At 46.2% G+C, this 23,456-nt stretch overlaps 1 protein-coding gene across 1 annotated transcript; it reads right to left on the bottom strand.

Moving 5' to 3' along the window:
• Window positions 1-1,755: 1,755 nt before the first annotated feature.
• On the bottom strand, window positions 1,756-20,801 carry PPM1D (protein phosphatase, Mg2+/Mn2+ dependent 1D). Its single transcript, XM_005525694.3, has 6 exons — window positions 20,298-20,801; window positions 16,127-16,355; window positions 13,831-13,955; window positions 7,633-7,823; window positions 6,248-6,487; window positions 1,756-3,184 (listed from the first exon to the last, which is right to left on the bottom strand). The coding sequence occupies exons 1-6, from the start codon at window positions 20,734-20,736 to the stop codon at window positions 2,639-2,641; spliced, it is 1,770 nt and encodes a 589-aa protein (XP_005525751.2). The 5' UTR covers window positions 20,737-20,801; the 3' UTR covers window positions 1,756-2,638.
• Window positions 20,802-23,456: the final 2,655 nt, after the last annotated feature.

The raw sequence follows: 23,456 nt of genomic DNA, 5'->3' as shown, positions 1-23,456 counted from the left end.
CGGGTGCTGTGGCAGCACAGGAGACACGGCTGAGGAGGGGCCTCAAAAGCCCCAAAATGCCTCCAAGCGCCATAGAGAGAGACTCTGGACAAGGGCCTGAAGTGAGTGGACACAGGGAACGGCTTCACACTGCCAGAGAGTGGATTTTGATTAAAGAAAGAAATTTTGTCCTGTAAGGGTGGTGAGGCCCTGGCACAGCATGCCCAGAGCAGCTGTGGCTGCCCAGTCCCTGGAAGTGTCCAAGGCCAGCTTGGACAGGGCTTGGAGCAGCCTGGGACACTGGGATGTGTCCCTGTCTGTGGGTGACGTTTAAGTTCTCCTCCAGCCCAGCCCAGTGTGTGATTTATGTTTACAGGTGTCCAGCACTGCCCGGATCCCTCAGGGTGACGCACTGGCCCCGGCTCAGGTTTCCAGACAGTGGCACCTGGTCAGGAGCGGGTGACCTGCTCTGGGAATGCGCCTGACTTCTGTGACAACATCATCATCCACATACCAAAAGAATGAAACAATGACTGAAAACATTCACACAGTGCCTGTGAGCAGATTTGCACAGATAGGGGCTTTATTTCACAAGAAAAAGTTGTGACTCAAATTTGATCTTACCAAAGGAGCCTCTGTTAATTTATCAGGTGTAAATTCCCTGTATCAGCTTTGAATATTAATTTCAGAGAAGTAAAATAATAAAGGAGGTGGGCAAAGTATACCCAGGAGTAAACTGCTGCCAGTTTCTATCAGCAGGGAAGTTTCTGCTCAGTGCAGAGGAGCTCTGGCTGTTTAATTCTGACCATCATCCAAGCAGCTTCCCCAGGAAAAACTGTAGAGTTGGGTTAATTTATTAACCCAAAAAAAAAGCCAAAAGGTGGAGAAGCCAAATTTTGTAACTGCTTGAGGAAATTTCAATGAGGCTCACATTTCTGAGTGCAGCAGAGTTCTATGGAAACTTATATTTTGCTTCTGTGTAGAGCAAAAAACCTGGGAAATTCACTACGAATCTTTTTTTCTTTCGTGTATTTCCCTTATAAGTAGTAACACAGTCATCTAACCAAGGTGTTACAGTCACTCTTTAAAAGGTTCAATGCAAATTAATTGAAAACGGGTAATTATTACCTTAGTTTGTTGCAAAGGTTGTTGCCAGGTAGTTGCCACACACAGTTGTGGCCTCTGCAGCCTTTCCTCCCCATCTGGGGTAGAATTTCAACATCACAGCAAAACTTTATGAACTGAAGTTACTTCCCACATCCACAGAAATAAATTTTTGCAGGATCCAATTTGGACAGGCTGTTACTTTCATCTCCTAAGGCAGCGCTGTGTTCCCAGCATGGATGAAAGGGAATATTTTCAGGAATAAAATCCCCTGGGATTTTTGTAACCATGGTAACACATATAGATAGCAGGCCTGGTTCCAACCCGTGTTTTATTATTCCAGCAGTAAAGAACTGGATTCTATAAATAACCATCCTGGCCACTGGAATAAAGTACTGCTCTTTTGCTTTCCCATCAAAATAATTTTTTTTTTAATTATTATATTCCTACAGTTAAAACATTCAGGATAAAGTGCCAAGATCAGTTCTGTGATCAATCTAAGTGGGAAGTCTTGTTTCCTAAGCCACAGTGAGTGAGAAAGGGAAGAGTATTCAGGTATTTAATGAATACCAGATAAATATGAATATTTTTGTAATAATAAATTCATATTTCACTGCTGAATAAATAACAGAACTTAAGCTTAAAATAAAAATTAAATAAAAAACATCCCCATCAAATTTTCATGTGTTTTATTGAGGTGAACATACACATGGTCCACATAGTCAATGAAAATAGTCATAAAATAATTTAAGAACTTGTGTTGAAAGGTAGTAGCAGCACCATCGGTATTGGAATAGCAGAAAACACATTCCAGGAGGGGAGTGATGCCTGGATAAAATGCCATCATTTGGAACAGGGGATGGGAATGGCTTTGTTGGATGCTCTGGGGAGTTGGAGTTTTTAAAACACACTTTTTTTGCTAAATATTTTTGACGATTATTGTTACAAAAAATACAACTAAATAAGATACTGCATAGTATTTTAATTAACATAAAATCGACACTGAGGTGTGTAAAGCAAGACTAAAATCTCTGCTTCCACATACATTTCATTTCTGAGTAGAGAAATCTAAAATTTAAAACCAAAATATAGACCTAGTGTATTCTCTAAAAGACACACCTTAGGTGGAACGTATCAGACTACGAAAATACATATCTTCCATTCTGTTTAATAATTTACTTTAGTTAAAAAGTTGTGAAATTCTCCTCACGAGAAGCGTATACAAATTGATGACTTTAGTAAATTAACAAAAGGGATTATTTTACTTTTTGTTTTTGTTTTGCTTTTTTTTTTTAAAACAAGGCTTAGCCCCACCCTAACAATTATACAAGGAAGAAAAGAGACTACATTTATATGAAGGAATACAAATTTACACACATTTTACAGTGACTTATACCCTACACATCTACAAAATTCACAGTTATAATACAAGCAAGTACAAGGCTGGGATAAAGCTGTCGGATACCAAAAAAGTTCCTACTTTAAAAAAAGATCAACGGGAAGAGCTTCCAACTGGCGCACGGCTGGCGGAGCTCCGCGGGGCAGCAGGGGAGGCTCAGCACACGCACACGGCTTTCCTGGGCGGGTGGAACAGGGAGCTGCTGAGCTTCTTCTGCCCGCGGAGGCTGCGCCGCATGGCCAGCCTGGCCGGGCTCCGGCGCTGCGGGGTGGCGGCTGCGCCCTCGCCCGGGCCCCGGGCCAGCCCCCGCCTCGGCTTCTTCAGCGCCGGGCCCGAGTTGGATTCCTCCAGTGTCCGCTTAAAGCTGCCCGGGGGCGTCCTCTCCGCGTCCCGCGCCTTGCCCTGGCCGTTAGGGGACACCTTCAAGCCTTTTTGGTCCGTGCCTGAGTTGGCCGAGTTGGAAGGGGAGAGGCTGACTGACAAACCATTGCTGTAGGATTCCTGTAGCCTCAAAGCCAGGGCTTTGCTGCACTTCTCCTCCTGGGGGGCCGAATCCTTCGGGGTTCCCCCTGAGGAAGGTAAATTGCTTTTGGCGATCTCGTTTGGCAGCTCCAGGTATTTTTCTGAGAGCATGTTGCTGTGCAGGAGGGGAGGAATGGGCTCGGCAGAGTTCAGTCGTGGCCAGGGGTCATCTTCTACGAGCTGAGGGAAAAGGAAACAAAAATACTTAAGCATAAATATAATTATAGAATCACAGAATGATTTGGGAAGGGACCTTCAAGATCACTTCATTCCAAACTCTGCCATGGGTGCAGACACCTTCCACTATCCCAGCTTACTCCAAGCCCTGTCCCACCCAGCCTTGGACACTTCCAGGGACAGATTTCATCCTATGAGGGTAGAGACAGTGTGTGCTACTTTTAGAATTTCCCTAAACCTTATCAAAGGTAGGAGAACCCTACTCCAAATCAGACTCATCTTCTCTTGAGAGGTGGAAACAATTCTGACTGGGGATGTGAACTGCAGCTGTAGAACACTGAGGGATCTGCAGGCAGTTGCTGGGAATTGAGGGGGAAAGCAGTGCCTGTAACCTGTGCAGCATTTCCAGCTCTCACACAGGACTTCCCTCCATCAGACACCGACAGAGGCACTGCTCTGATTTATGTATGGTCAGTGGCCAAACAGCAGAGAGAGGCTCCTGACCTTTGTCATGTTCAGCACTCTCAGTTACTGCATAACCAGGTTATCAGGGCTGGACAAACTCCTCCTCAGAGCTGCCCACAGACAGGGGCAGTGTCAGACACAGCCATCTGAAAATACTCCTGTTTGCTGGGCAAAGTTACACTTTTTGCTGCCTATGGATCCCTCAGGGCACATCCAGCCCCTGGGGCAGTCAGTGAGGTCCCAAGAACCAGGCACTTCCTAAACTCTGACCCTCACCTCTTCTGCAGCCTTTGAGAAGGGTTTTTGCCTCATTCTCAGTTTTACCAACAGGAAAATGGGGACAATACTTGCTCTCACTATCCACAGGGGGATTATGAAAATTAGTGTTTATGCAGCGCCCTGAAGATAGGAATTCTGACCTTATTAAAGATTTAATTGTGAAGAAGTCCCTGGTTACTTGGCAAGTCCTTCAAAAGGAAATTTCAAGGCCACACTACACACCCTCAGTGGAAGGCAAATGGCAGTTATTATTTTAAGAAAATCATGTGCTGGAAATTGAAATGCACACAGTAGAATCAGGCAGGGACACATCTCAGGTGAATAAACAGATGCTTCTGAAGCCATGACCCAACAACTGCAGGTTTAATAAAATGCACTCCAAAAGAAAAGACAATCAGGACTGTTCCCAGCATTCACACTGGTTTTCCACTCCTCTGTGGCACCCCATGCGTAGACAAAACCATTTAGATAACATTCCTTTACTACATTTAGCAACACAAGAGGGAAGACCTTCGTGAATGGAATTTTAAAGGTTATTCTTCATCTCGGTTCCTGCAGAACCCAGAAGGACACCAGATCACACACACACAGCAGCTCTGGCAAGGCTGCTTCGGCTGCTCAATTTAATTTCTGACACTGTGTCAAATAAAACTCATTTTTATGGTTTTTGTTGTGCAAGACATTTAATGTTGTGGCTCTTTTCCCCACCACCTCCTGCTGGTGCAAACAGCTGAGACTGAACAAGGCTTTGGAAAGCCAAGGAAAGGCAGCGGATGGGACTGCTGGAGAGTGATGTAACAGAACAGGAAAAATAAACCACAAATCACCAACTGAATTTCTCAGCAATCCAATCAATCTTCCTCACTGGCCTCAGGAATACTGGAATTAATTCGGTATTAGTAATTGCTGCCAGAAGGACAAGCAATTAAGAAATACTTTTGTTTAATTAAGAAACTTTGGTCTCCATTTATTTCCAAATTAATTGTTTTGGCAGGTAGCAGCTGTCAGGCATCAAGGCCATCTCTACTTCCCTCACAGAAACTGTGATTGAAAATTTTAGGAGCACTTACAATTTAATTTTGTTTCCTCAAGATTTTGCTAGGTTGAAAGCTCTTTTTATGGATTTTGCTCCACTAGATGAAAGGGGAGGAGACAAAGTTGAAGCTTGCCATTTTATTAGCAGCTTGTTTCTCCCAAGGGAATGTTTAAAACTCCCTTTCTAATTTCTGCTTTCTTTTCCTTTGCCCAAAGGACAATTATCTGAAGATTCTGCAGAACATCAAAGGACAGTGACTTAAATCAGGAGCAGCTGGTAATTACTGAAACAAACAGCCACTCATAACTACACTCCAGTTCTTAGAGAGGGGGAAGAAAAACCACAAAACAACAAAACAAAAACCCTCTGAAGAGCTCTGCTTTATGTTAACAACTCAAACTTGCAGCCTCCAGAAAGACCTTATGTTATGATGTCTCTGCCTCCAACAAAGAACATCAAATCAACCAAAGGAAGATAATGAGATCTCCCAGTACAGAAAGAAAATGTTCTTTACAGCAACATGTGTTGGAGCAAATTAACCTTAAAAAAATAAAATAAAAGCCCAACACCACCACAACCAAACAAACCCAAATCAAAGCACGCCCTGCCAGGAACAGGTTCACAACCTGCAATCCCTGGGCTGGGCAAGCTACACAAGCACCTGGCAAGGCAGGAAGAGAAACTGCAGCCCAGCCTTCATTTCTAAGAGGGTGTGTTGGATGGTTTCTTTTTTATACCTCTAATCCCCACTCTGGTTCCTCTCTGTCTCAAATCGCTGCCTTGAATTTTGGGGAGGATCTCAGAAAACTTACTTTAAGAAACAATGTAAGTCAAGGTTTGTAAAGTAACAGTTCGAGGGAGCACAGATCAACAACTACCAATAAACAACCAGCAGTAATTCTGAGAATTCATACATTGGAACACCAAAGCCAGAATGTTAAAGTCTTATAAGAAACATTGTTAAAAGTTGGTCCAGTCCTCCAAGCCTTTGCACGTGGAAGTGTTGAGGATAAGGTATAACTGTAGCTTCCACAGAATATTCAGAGCTGGGAGAAACCCTCAAGGGGGGTCTTGGAATGGCAACACCATGTTTACTGAGCCAATCCCAGTAATAGATTGTCTAGCCATACACAGTAAAAGTTCAGAATTAAGAATAGCAACATTAAACAGTGATGTGAATTGACAGGTCAGGAGTTTCTAGGAGCACTCCCCAGTCTCCAGCAATGTTCTGATTGCCCCAGGGAGCCGGGGGAGGCAGAAAGGGGACGCAGAGAGAGAGCCCTTACCTTGAGGGGGGGCGTGCAGCAGCGGGAGGGGGTGAGGCTGCTGGCATCGGGGCTGCTGTAGCTGGGTCCCTCGGCCAGGTTGAGCACCAGCTCCTCGTCGCCGTCCCAGCGGCCGCGCTCGCGCAGGGGCGCGATGCAGATGACGATGGCGCTTGTGTTGTCCGCCCGCAGCATCCGCTGCCTCCAGCGGCCCAGCGCCCGCCCCACCAGCATCCGGGCACAGGACTGCCGGGCCTCGCCCTGGGGACACAGGGGATGTCACACAGAGCCACCACAGAGCCACCACACACAGCCAACAGCATCCTGGGGACACAGGGGAAGTCACACAGAGCCACCAGAGAGCCACCACACACAGCCAACAGCATCCGGGCACAGGACTGCCGGGCCTTGCCCTGGGGACACAGGGGATGTCACACAGAGCCACCAGGACCCTGGGGACACAGGGGAAGTCACACAGAGCCAGCACACACCGGGACACAGAGCCACAGGGGCAGCCACCACACACAGCCACCAGCATCCACATGCAGGACTGCCACACCCCCTGAGGACACACAGGGGACACAAAGTGTCACAGAGGGCTGGCACACAGAGCCATCACACAGGGCCACCAGCATCCAGGCACTCACCCTTGGGACACACAGGGACACAGGGCATCACACAAAGCCATCACAGAGGACATCACATGGGGTCACCACACAGGGCTGGCACCCAGAGCCACCACGTCACCACAAGACACCTCCATGCCACACACGTTCCTACAAACCATGCCCCAAAGCACCTCCAGAAATACCAATTTAAACACATCTTCCTTCTTAAATCCACCTTTAAATCAGCTTGTGGTATATTCCACATACACACAGGGCTTTAAACAGAGTAAATAGCTTGTAACACAGCAGTAGCTTGTGGTAGGTTGGAACACAATCTAGAGTCTTCCCAAAGTCCCTCATGGGGTTTGCAGAGTGTTTACTCTCTAATGCTCCAATATCAATTCTCAACTGTTTTGTAAAATAAATCAGAGAGTAATTTAATTCAGTCTAAACACTCTACATTATAATATCCACCTTAATGTGAAATAAATTTAATGTTCAGACAGCATTTTGTGTAACTTCTTTAGAGAAGAAACTCATTATCTCCTTTATTACTCACAGACAACACCCTACTAGTCAAATTGCCTCAAAACACAAAGCAAATAATTTAAACTATGTTAACACTCATGTTATTTAACATCAGCCACATTGTAACAACTTTTATGTTGTGGCAAAACCATCAATCTGCCTAAAACCCCGCCAACTCTGTGGGGGTACTTTTCATCCCTACCAGACTGAACAATTTTTAGAGGTAACAAGGATGAAATTTCCACACTGACTTCTGGCCACTGCTCTCACCATGAAATACTTCTTCTCCTCGTGATCCTGGCACATGGAGATGGCATCCTGAGGCGGGATCATGTTCCAGAGCCCATCACTGCCAAGGATGATGTATTTGTGCTTCTGGGGATCAATGGTGTGCACACTGGTGTCGGGCTCAGGGGACACAACAAATTCCCCGCTGTAGAAATCGTAGCTCCAGAGATCACCTGGCAAAGCAGAAAATGGGTTGGAATTGTTATGTAACACATGAGAAACCTCACTCTTGGAAAACAGAGAAAAATGTTCCTTCCCAGGAAAACCATCACCATCAGCCTTGAGTCACCAGCAGGAATGTAAAGAAATTCCAGCCCAGTCATCGCTCAGCTGCTGCCACCTTCTAATCATATTTAAACTAAACCAAGCTGTAATCAGAGGCCTTCTGCTCTCTTAAAACAAGTACTTGTGGAAAAAGGAATAATTAAACAGATTAATACCTAGAAAATGGTGAAACCTCAACCACTCTTCAAACTAATATCTATCAGATTTAATCGAGTTCTCCTTAAACAGAATTAAAACCTTGCTTTGTTGATCCCACACCAAATGTGCAAATATTTGTGCGTGCAGCTGCCACGGGGAAGAGACAAAGGAAAAAGCAAAGGAGGAGACTGAAGCCTTTTCCTTGTTAAAATTCCCGTTGCCATTTCCTTTTCCTCCCACAGCTCGAGCATCAGTGGCAAAGTGACTCGGGGCTCTCTGCAGCTGAACACCACGGGCCAAGTTTGGGAGCTGGAGAGAAGCCACAGGAACACGGGCACTGCCTGAGCTCCAGCAGGAAGGCAGCAAATGAGAGCTCAAGCCTCTCCCTAGGACGGCCTCATGCAGGGAACACTTCTATTTTTAAATCCCTCTCACTGTGTGAATGAGTTTGGGGTCACCTCACCAGAAACAAAGCTGAGCAACGCATCTGAGTCAAATCATCCCCTGGTTTGAGAGCTCCAAACCACCCTCAAAGAAAAACCACTCCAGCAGAAAAATGCATTTCCATATCCATTTATTTCGATTCTATTTAACAAGCATACTTGAAAAATTAAAGACCTTTTCTAAGGCTAGGCCTTCAAATCAACAATAATTTGCCCTAACAACTCCTTTTAAAATTGATTTCCATGTTCACAAACAGCTTCCTGTAGTGATAAGCAACAAAAAGTAACTAATTATTACTTGCAAGCACTGGCTACATTTTTCTGTGGAGAACACACAGCTTTAAAAGCAGAAATTAATTAAAATGTCAGAGCTGAACAGCAAACAGAGGCTCAGCAACTCAAGAGTGAAGGTTTTGTCAGGCTCTTCCTTTGCTTTTTGCCGGACAAAGCCTGGAGCTTCTTCCACATCCATCAGCACCCTTTTAAAGACAATAAATAAGCTTTTTGTCCTCCTCCTTGTCTCCATTAGCTTTGCCTTAAGCTATCAAGCAGTTGAAAAGACTTTTCCAGAACCAGGAAAGGGAATACTTCAACTCAATTACCCCACTCCACCGCAGCCCATCCTCATTAAAGCCCCGATTCTCCCTGGCCGCAGCAGCCCCACAAGCACATGCTGCTAATGAGCGCTAATTAAAAGCCAAGCCTGCTCCTACAGAGGTACACTCGGCTGCCACAGGCTCCCGACAAAGCCAGCTGGCATCGAGATCAAAATAAATAGTGTAACACGAGAGCTGAGCAATTATTGGATGTGAATTGCCACGGAAAGCCCTCCTGCACTCTGAGTTTCTCACATCGCTCTGTCACGGCTGCAGCAGGTAGAACAAACCAGAGCAGCATCAATTCCAATACATGGAATATCTGTGCACTGCAAATATCCATTTGCCACTTGGTTCATACTCGTGTAGGAGAAATGACAAAATGTTATTAGCTGAAACGGTTTTTTAATTAAAAATACTGTGCTGGGTAATAAAAATAACCTGATCTTCATTAATTTGGGCTCTTTAACACACTTGTCATCGTGTCCATCTGCTGCCCTTCCCGAGGAAGCAGCCAGGCAATGATCACACTGATTCCAGGGGAGTGAAGGAGGCTCCTCCCAGGGATAACTGGGAATACCACAGTGCTCACCAGGCCAACTCCAAGGGTTACAAACCTGCTGAAAGGCACAGAGTGACTCGCACAGACCCTTCCAACTCTGAGCCCAGCAAGGCCAACCCACCTCACGGGGTGGGGGACATTTTCATTTTTATTTAGTATTTTTCCCTGAAGGGCCGAGCTCCCCAGCCTAAAGCAAAGCTTTCCTAAGCCCCCTCCCTGCCCAGCTGGAGAGCTCAGCATCCCAGGAACTTAAACCTGCAGAGGTGCTTCCCATGGCAGCCTCTGTCACAGCTCTGGGAAGGGACAAGGGAGAGGAGAGCAGCCAGAAAGCAGAGAACACGTTTCCCTGAGCATTTCAAAGTGCTCTGTAGTCTTTAATTGTGTTCCAAAGCAAGCAGACAGAGCAGTGCCCCTCTGGCAGCCTGGGAAGCTGGGATGTGCCAGAGGCTGGTGTTACAGGCTGCAATGCCAGGCTCTCAGGCTTCCATCTGGGAGACAGACTATTTTTGTTCTGAATTAAAACCCAAACATTTACAAAACTCTTGACAAGCTTGTTTTTTAAAAACTTACACACTGGGAGAATTTCTTTCAGTGTGAGGTTTGCATATTTCTTTTCCAAACAAACAAAAAAAAAAAAACCCAACTTATTAATGTAGGGGTTTTTTTATATCTTCCAGAAAAACCTGTTTTCTTAGTTCTGATTCAAACCAGAATGATTTAGAAATCTACACTGCATCTTTCAAAATGAAATAGATATTTGAAATTAGATACTAAAGGAGCAGGAAACTAATTTAGCTGCCTGTAAGAATATATCAAATTATGCAGTTTCTCTTATCTGCTTACTGTTACCTTATAAAATACAACAACAAACCTACTACTAAGTGCTGCCAGGGAAGTAATGGAAGTTACAAACAAAAGCACTCATCATGTAAAGTGGGCTGGACGGGATTAAGCCCAAAACCTTCTTAAGAGCAAAAGCATGACCAGAAATCACATAAATCAAGTCTTTCATTTCAGTTTCTGGAGATGCTGTTTTGCATATAAAAATAGCTTTTGGTTTCAATAGAGGAAAGAAAATTTTACTTTTATAACTCAATCCAAAATAAAACCCCAGTTTGATTAATCCCAGAGCTTTTTAAATCAAAGTTTTTCTCCACAAGGAGCCACAGGTGCTCTCACAGGATGTGTGCAACACACAGATCCTCAGAACAAAGCACACACTGCATTTGGCACAGCACATTTATTATTTTCTCCGAGGACTGAAGAAAATTGTACAAGTTACAGCAAGATATCCTGAGGACAATAAAAGAATCCCAAATGTACCCCAAGTTTGTCTGGTTTTATAGAGATAAAACAGAAAAGCAATTATCAAAAGAAGCTGGAAATTGCTGTAAATACAACTTATATAATTCCATGTAATTCAGGTTCACGGCCTACAATGGAGCAGGGAGGAAAAACTGAGTGGCAGCTGTGCCCACTCTGTTTGGTAATTTAATTTTTAAAGCAGTTAAACGCATGTAAACAGCCCTAAAATCTTACACAGGAATTTCCTCAGATCATTTGAGGTCAGCCATAGCCTCTTCTCTTCTCTATGGTATGTGCATTCAGAGAGCTTCACAAAACACTCCTGGCACCCAGTCAGTTGTTCTGGAAAACAGCTTCCCTATCCCTGTCAAAGATTCCTGCAGCAGTTCCACGTGGATTCCCTGTTCTGGTACAGAACTGCTCCTAGAGGGCAGCAGGAAATTCCTGTTCTTGGGAAGAGTCAAACCTCTAAGGTGGAGGCTGCTCCACCCGAAATACAGGGGTGAGTTTATTATATTCCTACATAAAAAAACCAGGGAAAACAGAAACCACAGGAGGGAGTGGTTGAACTAACGGGCTCCTGGCTCAGGTTTCATCATTCATTTATTTAAACATCCCCAAAAATGCCCCAGCAGTGCCAGGCAATCCCTCACCACAGATTCATGAGCATCTATTACAAGGCAAATTAGTATAAAAAAAAAATGTTCTCATTGCCCAGAAAAGATCAGCAGAAGTAGCTGTGAAAACACAAAATTCTGCTACAGCTTAAAATGGTTTATGAGAAGACACAGAAACCTGCTGTGTACATTAAAGCAGCTTACAGATGCTTTACAGGGACAGCAGAAAGCCAAAATATTTCTGACTTGTGATGGGGCTATAAATAAATTAAGCATTATTTAAATACAGCCACTGTGCATTCCACAAATGCTAATTTCAGGGCAGAAGGGCACTTCTGACAATCAGAACAGGAAAGGGTATGTCAACAAAATTAATCTGGCCACAAGGATTTCCTCTGCACCAGGATTTTCTGCTGGCTGAATGCAACTTTTCCACAGTGCTTTATTCCTATTTCCAAAAACCTTTCCTGAACTCCTAAGAGTACACTAGACTTAGAGTGGGGGATGAGACTACATCAAAATATTTTAAAGTGTTGTAAGAGAGAGACACTTAAAACACCACCTATGATCTAAATTTTAGGGGTTTTAATCAGATCATCTTCCCCATTCTAAATATAATAAATTCCCAACTCTAAGTTTCTCTATTGAGAGATTCTTGTTGTCCTGCTAAAAATTTTTATCCAGGTTGGGACCAGGAGGTCCCAGGAGGGGAGGCTGGTCCCAGCATGGGGTTTGAGCTTTCAAATCCAGTAATTGATAAGAGATAGGTGTTCCAAATTTTTGGGCCTGAAAACTCTCCAGTAATCCTCTCTCCACGCACTTGCTGGGAAAGAATGCACTGGGGGCTAACAAATGCATGGATCCTTGAATTCCCATCTGCACACAAACCCCAGCCAAATCCTTTTGTTCAGCTTGCTGGGAGCAATCAGATCAAAAGCCAGTGAGCTCTTTAGACAGGCAACAAACTTGCAATCACAGGAACAAAAGATGCATCAAAATTAAGTGTCCACATTTTACAGTCCAGGGGGAACACCTCCCCTGTCCTGCAGGAGGGAACAAAAGGGATGTGCTGCTCAGGGCACGAAGGGTTTTTTGCTACTCGTCTATTAACTCCAAGGGATTTACTCAAACTCTCCAGTCAGTTCTCCTAACCACAAAAAAAAACTCTATCCTACCTGAAACATGACACATAAAAACTTCCAGACACTGGGATAAAATCCTTAAAATTAAAATTCTTAATTTTCAGGCACCTGTAACTCCTTGCTTGACACACTGCTGCATGCTCATTATCTGCAAAATTCTCCTTAACTCTGGACAAATCCCAGTGTCACAGCCATTCCTGCCTGTGAAATAAGACACAACAAGGCTCTGGAATGATCCAGAGCCTGGTGCCAGAACAGCCTGTCCCCATGGGCACTGCCAGCTGACCCAGGAGCACTGACAGCACTGCCTCGGGCCTGCCAAGCTGCCAGCATGGAATCACAGCTCTGACAGGTAACAACCACAATCCCATCAAATCAAACCTACTCTGGGGATGTCTGCATAGAAGATTCTTCACTGCACAAAGGGGAAAAGCATGAGCAGACAAAGATTGGCATTCTGCAATGGAATTTAAGGAGAAAAATGACCAGAAATACTAACACTCATGGGTAATAGATACCAAATAATTCAATTAAGACGTACTTCCCAAAAAAACATTAATCACAAGTTTTCTAGTCCTGCATTATCCCTTTCTGTCCCTGGAATGAGGTGTTCCTCAGACAGTTTCTCATTTCTAGTGCTCCCATAAAGGCAAGTTACTGTTGAGCAGATTTGACTTTCATCACATTCTATGCCAAATCTAAAAAAAAAAAAGATTCTCCACAAAAGAAAGACAGAAGCAATTCATACACCATCCAGCAAAACTTCATTTCTACTGCAAATGAAAAGGTATGAGCCCCTGTGTGTCTCCAGGAGAGAGCACATTTGTCTCTTTCTCACTGAGATAATGGGTCTGTAATTTTTGACTAGTTGGTGGTAAAATTAAATCTCATCCTTGTAGAGCTGACACTGAAAACCCTGCAAGTTATAAGTCACATTCTTCTCTCCCCAGTTACAGCGTTATTCAAAAAGTGCAATATTATTGTATTAAAAACACTTCAAAGGCCCAGACTTTGAGAAGGCAAGTGAGGAGACCCCTCTAAATTCTGTGTTCTGGCAAATGCAGGGAGTAAATCAGGGCTCAGGGGACTCACCGAGGGCTCTGGCCACAGCCAGGAAGGGGATCTGGTCGATGACGGTGCTGCGGCGCACGGGGCCGTTGTGGGTCAGCCGGGGCCTCTTCCACACCACACGGTTCACACCAGACTTATTGATCACACTGGAAGCACCAGAGAGGGCAGGAGTTAGGAATAGGAATGAGGAAGTTGGTGTCAATGAGGCAAAACCAGTTAAATATGCAAATGTGGAGGTAATAACAATGGCACTCGGCACAAGCAAGTATTTCCAAACACACAATTACACTCTGACAGTTCCATATAAAACCAGGGGGAAATGAGAGAGATGAAGGGCAGAAGAAAATAAAAAGCAAGGTAACAAAGACCTGGAAGAAATTCTGGCTGGTTACAACATATGCAAGAGTGTCTTTTTCATCTGTCAGAGACAGAGCAAAACTGGATTTGCCTCCCTCAGATGAGGGCGATCAACATCAGCTCAGTCAGGTGTAAATTCCACACAGTTCCTCCTTCAGTCTTCTCCATCTCCCAAAGTTTGGCTGCACAGAGCAGCATGGCACAGTTGAAACAACAGAAAAGAAAGGAGCAGCCTCCTGAAAGGGTTTACTTAATGGAAGGAACACCAACAGGAGGCAGACACAAAAGAGAATTGTCCCAGGCTGACGTCTGCAGGAAGCAGGAGACAGGAGAACAGCTCTGCATTCGCATGTGAACACCTGCTCTGAGCACTGGTTCAGCTCTCCCAGATGGCACTGGAGGGTCAAAGGAGCTACAGAGCAAATAACTGGGGCAGATGTGTCAAGGCAGGGAAAAGAAGAACGAGTATGAACCATCAAGGAATAAGAGCTAATGAAACCAGGAGCTAGCAAAGCTTGGTCCCAACAAAGTTAGGAACTGGATACTTGAAAGTTCCTTTCATCCAAGGAACAGCCATTGGTAATTAGAAACTGAGCAGCTCTGGAACAGCCTCAAGATTCCTCATGCTGAAGCCATTCAAGATGCACTTCCTGACACTTCAAAGGCCTTAACAACAAGGGCATGTTCAACTCCATCCAGAGCACGGCAAAGTCACAAACACCACATCCTAAAACTTGATCTCATCCACTTGTACAACTAATGACCACACAGAGCTCACTTCAGTCACTATTGGAAAGAAAACCTCATCTGACATTCAGACTGTCACTGGGAAAACATCATTTTAATGGAAGAGTCCCTCATGCTCTCTCATGAACTTGCTCTTGTGAAAGACAAATCATTCCCAAGCAGAGCTGCACAGTTCCACCTCACTCCTACCACCTGCCTCACAGCCAGCCTGGGATAAACAGGAGGAATGCCAGTAGAAATAAAAAATGTAGAATTAACCATTCCTGTAGATACTAAGTCTCATGGAATGCTTCTCTGAGCATTCAGAAACTTCCAATCTCTGAGAAACACCTTGAAACCTACAGCAAGACTGCAGGTGACCCCACCTGCAAAAGAGCCCCAGATCAACTCCCACCTGCCAGAGACACAAATATCTGAAGGTTAATGGGCTGACAGGGCTCCCAGATGAATGATGTCAGCAGGAAAACCTTCAGTGATCCCTGCTCCGAGGAGGAAACCGTGCCCATCCATCTGGTGCGGCACCGGGAGGACACAGAGCTCCCAGATCCCAGCCCTGGGGGCTGTCTCCGAACATTTGTGCCACCTGAGAGAGCCCTGCCTGCTCTCCCTCTCCCCCAGGGAACACACACCCACCCCAGCTCGGGTGTGCCAACATCTGCCAGTTCCTACCAGGGCAGGAAGGAATGGCTCCTGGAAGGACAGGTGTTAAACTGTGGTGTTAAAACAGCAAAGGCAGGATTGCGTTTCAAATCCAGGATTTTTCTCATGTTCCCTAAGCAGAAGCTTTGAGGAGCCTATTCAACAGCTGCCATTGTCATCTCAGGGACAATACAGAATGCCTGAGAAATTAGAGCGTCGTGACAAGCTGGATAGTCCAGACCTCACATCATTTTACCTATGTGATAAGGCAATTTTCCCAGCCTGCAGGTTCCTCAGAATTTAAAGGAAAATAGGCCAAAAATTAAGATCTCTGCTTGCAAAAAGTTGTTGGTGAACATTTAGAACTGCAACCACCCTTCAGCTGCATGATCCACCAGGAAATTAAAATTCTGGATATACCATAAACCACTATAACAACTGATCCCTGTAATTTATTCTCCAATAAGCTCTAAGAAAAATTAAGAGGACAAAAGAGAAATAGCTGAGATTCAGCTCCTTGTGTGCCTTCCCACAACAAGCTCCAACTTAGCTCAGTCAAAGCAGACAAACCTACCTGCCCCCAAGGCCTTCAATTCTCTCCCTTTCTTTGGGAAGTTCTGGCTTGTGGTCCTGTGTCACCTCCACAGCTCTCACAAAGTCATCCTTGGGGTCATCCTGGACCCCCAGCACCACTCCCGAGTCACCCACGTGGGCCACGAACATCTTGGAGCCGCGGATGATGACCACGCTGGCCGTGGTCCCCGACGTGCTGGGTAGGCCTGTCATGGTCTTGGGCCACTCTGCTGCAAGGAGAAATGAGGCAAAAAGCAGACAAAAAGCACAGGTTTAGTTCTGGGGAACTGGGAATATCCTGAAGGGTGTCTCAGAGGCTTGTGAGATGCTACAACCAGTGATTTACTCTTCACTTCCCAGTAGTAGAAATGTCCTAACTTCAGTTATTTTGTCTGGATATCTGATTGGCAATCAGGATTTGTGGACATTCCTGATCCCCCGGAAGGGAGAAAAACTGCTGTTTTATTTTCATAGGCTGAACAACAATACTTTGTGCTGAATTCTCAAGTGTTTTACTCACATTTCCCTTTGGAGGACTGAACAATTCAGACCAGCTATCTCAGTATGCTCTCCTTAAATTCTACAGGAGATATCCCTGGAATTCAGAGTAATAACACAACTACACCTGGTCAGGGAAATCTTTCTCAACTGCTTTGCCCTCAAACCACTTCCATGAACTTGCTGTTACACTTCTCTCTCCAGTTACATCCAACCCAAATTTCTCTTTCATGCCTTTCCTATTTTTTGTGTCTACACACACAAGTTCACCTTCTCCCCAAACTGCACAAATTGACTGAGACAACACCCCCACGGAGCCAGCCCAGCCACACCATCCTCCCCACCCCAGCACCCACCAAAAGCAGCCTCAGCTCCCAGTTATCTGTTGACTCCAACTGTCAACAGCAACCTCATGTTTCTTCTTCGCTGCACCCACTCACATCTTCAGACAAACTCCAAAGGGAGCCTCATCTCCCTGTCACATTCTATCTCCTGCACTTCACAAGTCAGGCTCACACAGCACAACACAAAAATTCCACTGTGACACAAGCTGTTTGCAGGAAATACCCAGCTCAGGCTGCCAAAGCACCGCATTCTCTACTTGTGTCTGTGGCACAACAAACACACAGCAAATAAACACATGAGGAAAGAAAAGGAAAACAGTTACACCTTACCCTCTATGAAAACAGATATTTTAACATTCTAAAGCTTTAAACAGATTCAAAAAAATGAGGAACTTAAATTCTAGTGCCATGAATGATGTTCAGGTGCCTGAGGGAAGAAGACATGGGAAAGAGCTGATGGAAAAGGAGAATTTGGAGAATTAGAATTCACGGGCAGTATGAAGCTAGAAGTTGCATTTCCTCAGTGTGAGCTACCAAGACATCCAGCACAATTTAAACATTTAAGTTCCAACAGTTCTAGCTTTGTGTTCTAAATACTAAAACACATTTTCTCCCTAGGAGCAGCTTTATTTCAAGAACACAAACATTCAATCAGCTTATTGGAAGTACTTTGTCTGGCAGTTTTAACTGTGGATATTAAATCTAACACATTCCAAATGGAAAGCAAACAAGGGAGGGAGCCAAGTGGTAATGAGGACTTCAACCATGCACTTAACAGAAAACAAGCTGCAACTAATGAGTTTCTGTCAGTGTAACAACCTCTGAACAGCAATAAAATATATTAGAGAGTCAAATCAGTCTTTATGGGGATGGGAAGCAGAAAGAAGGAAATCACCCACTTGTGGGATAAAGAATGATGCAGCAGCCTCAGATTTTAGGTTCAACAAAACCAGGAATTATCTGTCTGTCATCCAGAGACTGTAGTTCATGCCTTGCTCCTGTTCAGAGATAAGTATTAGATGCAGCCCAGCTCTCTCTGCAGAGATTGTGTCTCACCAGGAACCAGCAAAAGTGTCAAGACTGCTGGGTCTTCTTCTGAGCTCAAGTATTAAAATCAAATCCATGGACGCAGGTCCTCCAGCTCCGGATCAGGAGCACCAACAGCATATCTTTCTAAAACATTTCCTCCCCACTCTACTTGAAAACCACTGCCCTTCACACTCAGCTTTGTACCTTTGAACTCAACTCATTCTGTAGCTTCCAAATCCAAGTCCTACACCAGAAGATCTTTGGCATTTAGGGAATTTTATTACTACAGAATTAACACCAAAAATGATCACCAGTGACAAATGGGCATTTTTCTGGCTTAGTTTTTCTGGTATTGCCGTGATCAGCGCAGTTTGTGTCCATCAGGGGATACAGGGATGACTCCACAACTTCTAACAACCATGACAGCAGCAGACTACGAACTTCCCTTCCAACATCCAACTGGAAGCAATAAAGATTCGATCCTCCACCCCAAAATTCCAAACCATTCTCCCACACACTTCAAGACACCAGTCTCCATTTCGTGTCCAGTGTCACCAACACACAGTTAAAAAACTGCTTTACACGTGATAATATAGAAAATTATTGCCTGTCAGTAGAATCCACACTGGGACTCCACAACAGGATGGAGTTATAAACCTGAGATAATGATGGGCTTGTCCCACAAAACTCGGGCTGTTAAACACGTGCAGAAGGAATCAGGAGGAGCAAACATGCTCTGGAGTTTACTAAATAGCCAACCTCGAAGTGCCATCAAAGGCTCCCAGCCAGAGCTGTGCTGTTTCTCACAATAATTGGAATTGCTTCCACAACCCCGGTGCTGTTTCCTAAACACCCATTACTAAACAGAGCTTCCTGCACTTTTCTCCTCCCTGCCTTCGGTGCTCACACAGAGTTCCAGTGACAACACACCAGGGACACAACAGCGAGAAAATTGAACTCCTTATCTTCCCCCACCCCATGCCATCTCCTCCTGCTCACACATTTTGCTCCTTATCACCCAGCACTGCAGCCCAGGAGGCCGCACACCCCACTGCCAAGGCTGTGGTCAAGTTCTGGTGCTTCTAAAATTCACACCCTTCCCTCTGTGCCCTCAAACTCACTGCTCCTTCCCCCATATCCCCTCAAGTATCTCACATTTGCACAACTTCTCTATTTTGCTATTCAAGAAAACGGAAAATGAAACTGTTTTCAAACTATAATTCCCCCGCCACACCTCTTGAATCACTTCGTTGAAAGCCCGGGCTGCTCCGAGTACAAATCTTGCTTTTCAGGTTTCCCTCCCGAGCCCAACTGTCACTGTCACTGTTTTGGATCCAGTTTTACCGTGCTCCACACCTCCCTTCACACGCTGTACGCTGCTCTTGCTTTTTTTCTGAGGCTTTTGAATGCCTACGTGCATAAACAATACACACACATTCTACATAATCGACCACGTTCTAAGTCAGAACCTTCATCTTACAATGGAAAAAAAGCCATTCGTAAACTCAAACTACAGCCTCACAAGACCTCGGGGAGAAGGCTGAGTCCAGGAATGATGACTGTCACTTGTCTGGGCATGCTCCTCTCCTCAACACTGTCTTACTTACGACCCTAACTTCTATGCTACTGCAATTAAACAAGCAATGCATACATAAATACATAACGATATATATTTAGATCAAAACCATCCTCAGGATACTTAGCGTGTTTTCTATTTTTTCAGGGACACTGCGTATTCCCCCACGCTCGCATACGAGCGAGTTATAAACCACCACATTCCAATCCTTCCATCAGGACTCACAAAAACAGTCGGATGCACCGTTAGGGAAAAAAAAACACCGGTCCCAGATTATCTCGGTTTATTAAAATTACTTTTTTGTTCCTTTTCATGAAGCAAGGGAAATCTAAGGGGGAGTTCAGTGCGATTACCCAAGCCAACAAGATGAAGACCTTGCCGATGAATCGAATTTGGAAATCGACGCGCAACACACTGAAAAACTGCAGCCCTACCATCGCATCATTCCCAACTACGTAACACAACAGCGTGTCCTAGCCCTGTGTTTACATCTTTCTTCTCCCAGCGTGCCCTCCAGTTTTTCTCTTGTTTTCCCGAATTACTCGGCTCAGCGGGCGGGACGCCGTGCCGCGCTCTGCCGCGATTCCAGGCGCGGGGATGGCAGCGATAGAGGGAGGGAAGCACCCACAATAGTGCGGGAGAGGGGGAGGAAAAGGCGGCCGGGAAGCGGCGCGGGCAGGGGCAGCGGAGCCCGCGGAGGGTCCGCGCCGGGCGCTGGCACTTACGCAGCTTTTTCCACATGGCGCGGTGGCAGGCGATGAAGCCCTTGCGCAGGGCCGCGCACACCTCGGCCGGCTCCGCCGAGCAGAAGCCCTTCTGCTTCTTGATGAAGCCCCACAGGTTCTCCCGGGCGAACTGGGCCGCCTCCCGCCCGCCGTGCCCGTCGCACACGGCGAAGAAGGCGACGGAGCGGCGCGGCCGCCGCCCGGAGCCGGAGCCGGGGAGCTGCGCCCCGTCCTCGGCCGCCCGCGGGGGCCCCCCCCGCCGCCGCCCGCTCTCGGCCGGGGACTCGGCGGCGCCGGGGCCGGCGGGCGCCGCTCCGCCTTTGTGCGCCCCGGCCGGCGGCGGCTCGGGCTCCACCACGATGTGGGTCACGTCCTCCATGTATTTCCTGCCGCCCTGGTCGGAGAACACGCTCACCCCGAGCGCGTACGGCCCCTCCATGGGGAGAAGGGGGAGCGGCTCCGCGCGGCGGTCCCGCCGCTGCCGGCCCGCCGACGACTATTGCTGGCGGCGGGGGGGGTCGGGGATGTCCGCGGCGGCCCCCGCCGCCCCCGCTGCCGCTCCCCGCCGGAACGGGAACGGGCCCGGCCCGCCCAGCGCCCCCTGCCGGCCCCGCCGCGGCGGAAGGGGCGGCGGGCGCGGCCCGGGCTCCGCGGCGCCCCCTGCGGCCGGCGGGCGGGAGCGCAGCGGCGCGGAGATCGCGGAATCGCGACAGAGCCCGGCCGGGACGGGACCCACCGGGACCGCTCCGGTCCTGCTGCTGGCCCTGCGCACACACCCCAACGATCCCAGCCTGGGCATCCCTGGGCAGCGCTGTCCGAACCTTCCTGGGGCTCCGGCAGCCTCGGGGCCGTGCCCGGTCCCCGGGGAGCGCGGGCAGCGCCCGCACCCTCCGCGGGAAGAACTTTGCGCTGATCCCCGCCTAAACCTCCCCCGACTCAAGTTCAAGCCGGTCCCTCGGGGTCTGCCGCTCCGCTCGCCCTCACGAGGAAGGTGTAGAGAGCCGGGAGTGTCCCCCGGGTCGCCGCACGACACGCACTCCAAAAAGGCTTCACCGACCTCAGCACCGCAAGCAGGATGCAGAACTGGAAGCACTAGATTCCCCCGCTTGCTCCAGGAACCCCCTGGTTGTTACTCAGCCCTCCCGTCCTTCCCCGCTCCAGAAAGCCCGCAGTTACTCAGACACCCATCTTTCCCTGCTCCTTGCTTTCATCCCTGTTTTCCCACTTGATTCCCACCAATGACTCCTCTGGAATTACACTTTCCCGCACCATTTTATGCTCATGACCATTGAAGACGTTTCCTTCACGCTGGAGGGGTTTGTGCATTTCATTTTTATAGCTGAAATTCCAGACATTGTTTTACTGCCAGCTCCCAGAGCCCCTTCTCCCTACAGAGAAAACCACCACGGAATTTTGCAAAATTACTTCCCTGGAGATAATTGTTTGGCTTAAGGACTGCAAGCCCTTTGGATTTCCTTCCATCAACCACATTAAAGTCAGCAGTATTTAAAAAATAAAAAATGTATCAACAAAGCTTTGGATTCCTGGAGCACCGAGGGATTTGCAAACCTGTTACAACCATTAAGGAATTAATCCACGCTAATCCAATCAGGTAACGATCCCTTCCTACTTTACAGGTGTTTAAACCCTCAGATCAATCACCAGATCATCAACCCCAATATAGAATTGCTTTAAAAATCTGACCATGAAGTTTCATAATGATATTATATGCAAGTATGTTGGGCATTTCAACACTGTGTAAAGGAGACACAGACTCATTTGGGCTTTATGCAAGCCGAGGCATGGCAATGTAACACCATTTCCCTCTTAATTAGCATAAAAGCCATGGACAGGACACATCACTTGTGTCTTGGGCTGCAATGCAAGATGTAACCAAAAGTCTGTATTCCATTATCTGCTGTTAAAGCCGGGAGGGAAAGCGTTCTTTATCCATTCCATGACCCATCCCGAGTAACTCCAGAGAGAAATCTTGTGTTAATGGTCCATTGAGTGTCCCTGCATGACTGATAAAACCCCATCATCCCAGTGGGAGATGCTCCACCAGGGGAGGAACCCAGCATTCCTACCTGGATATAATCTGAGACCTGGAACACCACAGGCAGCCTTTCCCCACTGGATCCTCAGAGGAAAGCAGGGCCCATCTGCAGCACCACTGAACCTTCAGAGGAAAACCACACCTTTCTACAGGGTCACTGCTTCTACAGAACCACATCTGTCACTCCAGGACCAACAGGGTCAGGTTCAATTCTGACTCTGTCAGTGCTTTTTTGTACTACTACGTTTTATTCTAATTTTCCTACTAAAAAACTGGTATTCCTATTCCCATACCTTTGCCTAAAATCCCCTTAATTTCAAAATTATAAGAGTTTACATTTTCCATTTCAAAAAAAGGCTCCTGCCTTCCTCAGCAGACACCTCTCTTTCAAACCAAGACAATTGCCAGGCCTGCACTGCCACCCACATTGCAGCACATTTTTAATTATGAAGTAAACAGAAAATGAACAAACAAACTGACTTAAAACTGTCAACAAAAAAAAACCCAAATAACATTGTCAGACCTGTGTCATCACAGGGCCAGCTACAGCCCATTACTTCCAAAGAAGTGCAACATCCCCATTTCATAGCTGGACAAATGTAGTCAGAGATGTTGTCATGTGAGGAGTAGTCTCATTTAACACAGGCAATGCTTTCCTAAATAATTTTGAGTGGAAAATCACAAGCTACTCCAGGAACAGAACCACACAGACTGGCTCCTACCCTTACACTTTACATATACATACTTCAGCTAGTCTGGTAAAAAGAAGGAAACAGGAAAAAAAAACAAAACGGTTATGATGGAAGAAACTCCTTTTCAAACCCTAAAGGTATTTCTTTTTATATCCAAGTTTTGTTCTTGACTTTCCAATGAAAAAGCGCCTCATTTCTGTCAATACTTCTATACAATCAAGACAATAGACCATATAAATCATACCTACACTCACAAATTCAATCAAATTACAATACATTAAAGATATTTTTGCCTGCAACAACTACACTCCCCAAACTGTTGTTGGAAAAGCAAAGTGCTTCAAGATTTACAGCACACACAACCAGCAGATTCTGTGGCAACTCAAACCATATTTCCTCATTTTCTTCTGA

Source organism: Pseudopodoces humilis, chromosome 23, assembly GCF_049639895.1.
Source record: "Pseudopodoces humilis isolate 2021_Gansu_Grassland_sample_001 chromosome 23, ASM4963989v1, whole genome shotgun sequence".
In the NCBI taxonomy this organism is placed as follows: domain Eukaryota; kingdom Metazoa; phylum Chordata; class Aves; order Passeriformes; family Paridae; genus Pseudopodoces; species Pseudopodoces humilis.
The sequence above is the reverse complement of the archived record's forward strand: the minus strand, read 5'-3'. Positions and strand labels throughout refer to the sequence as shown.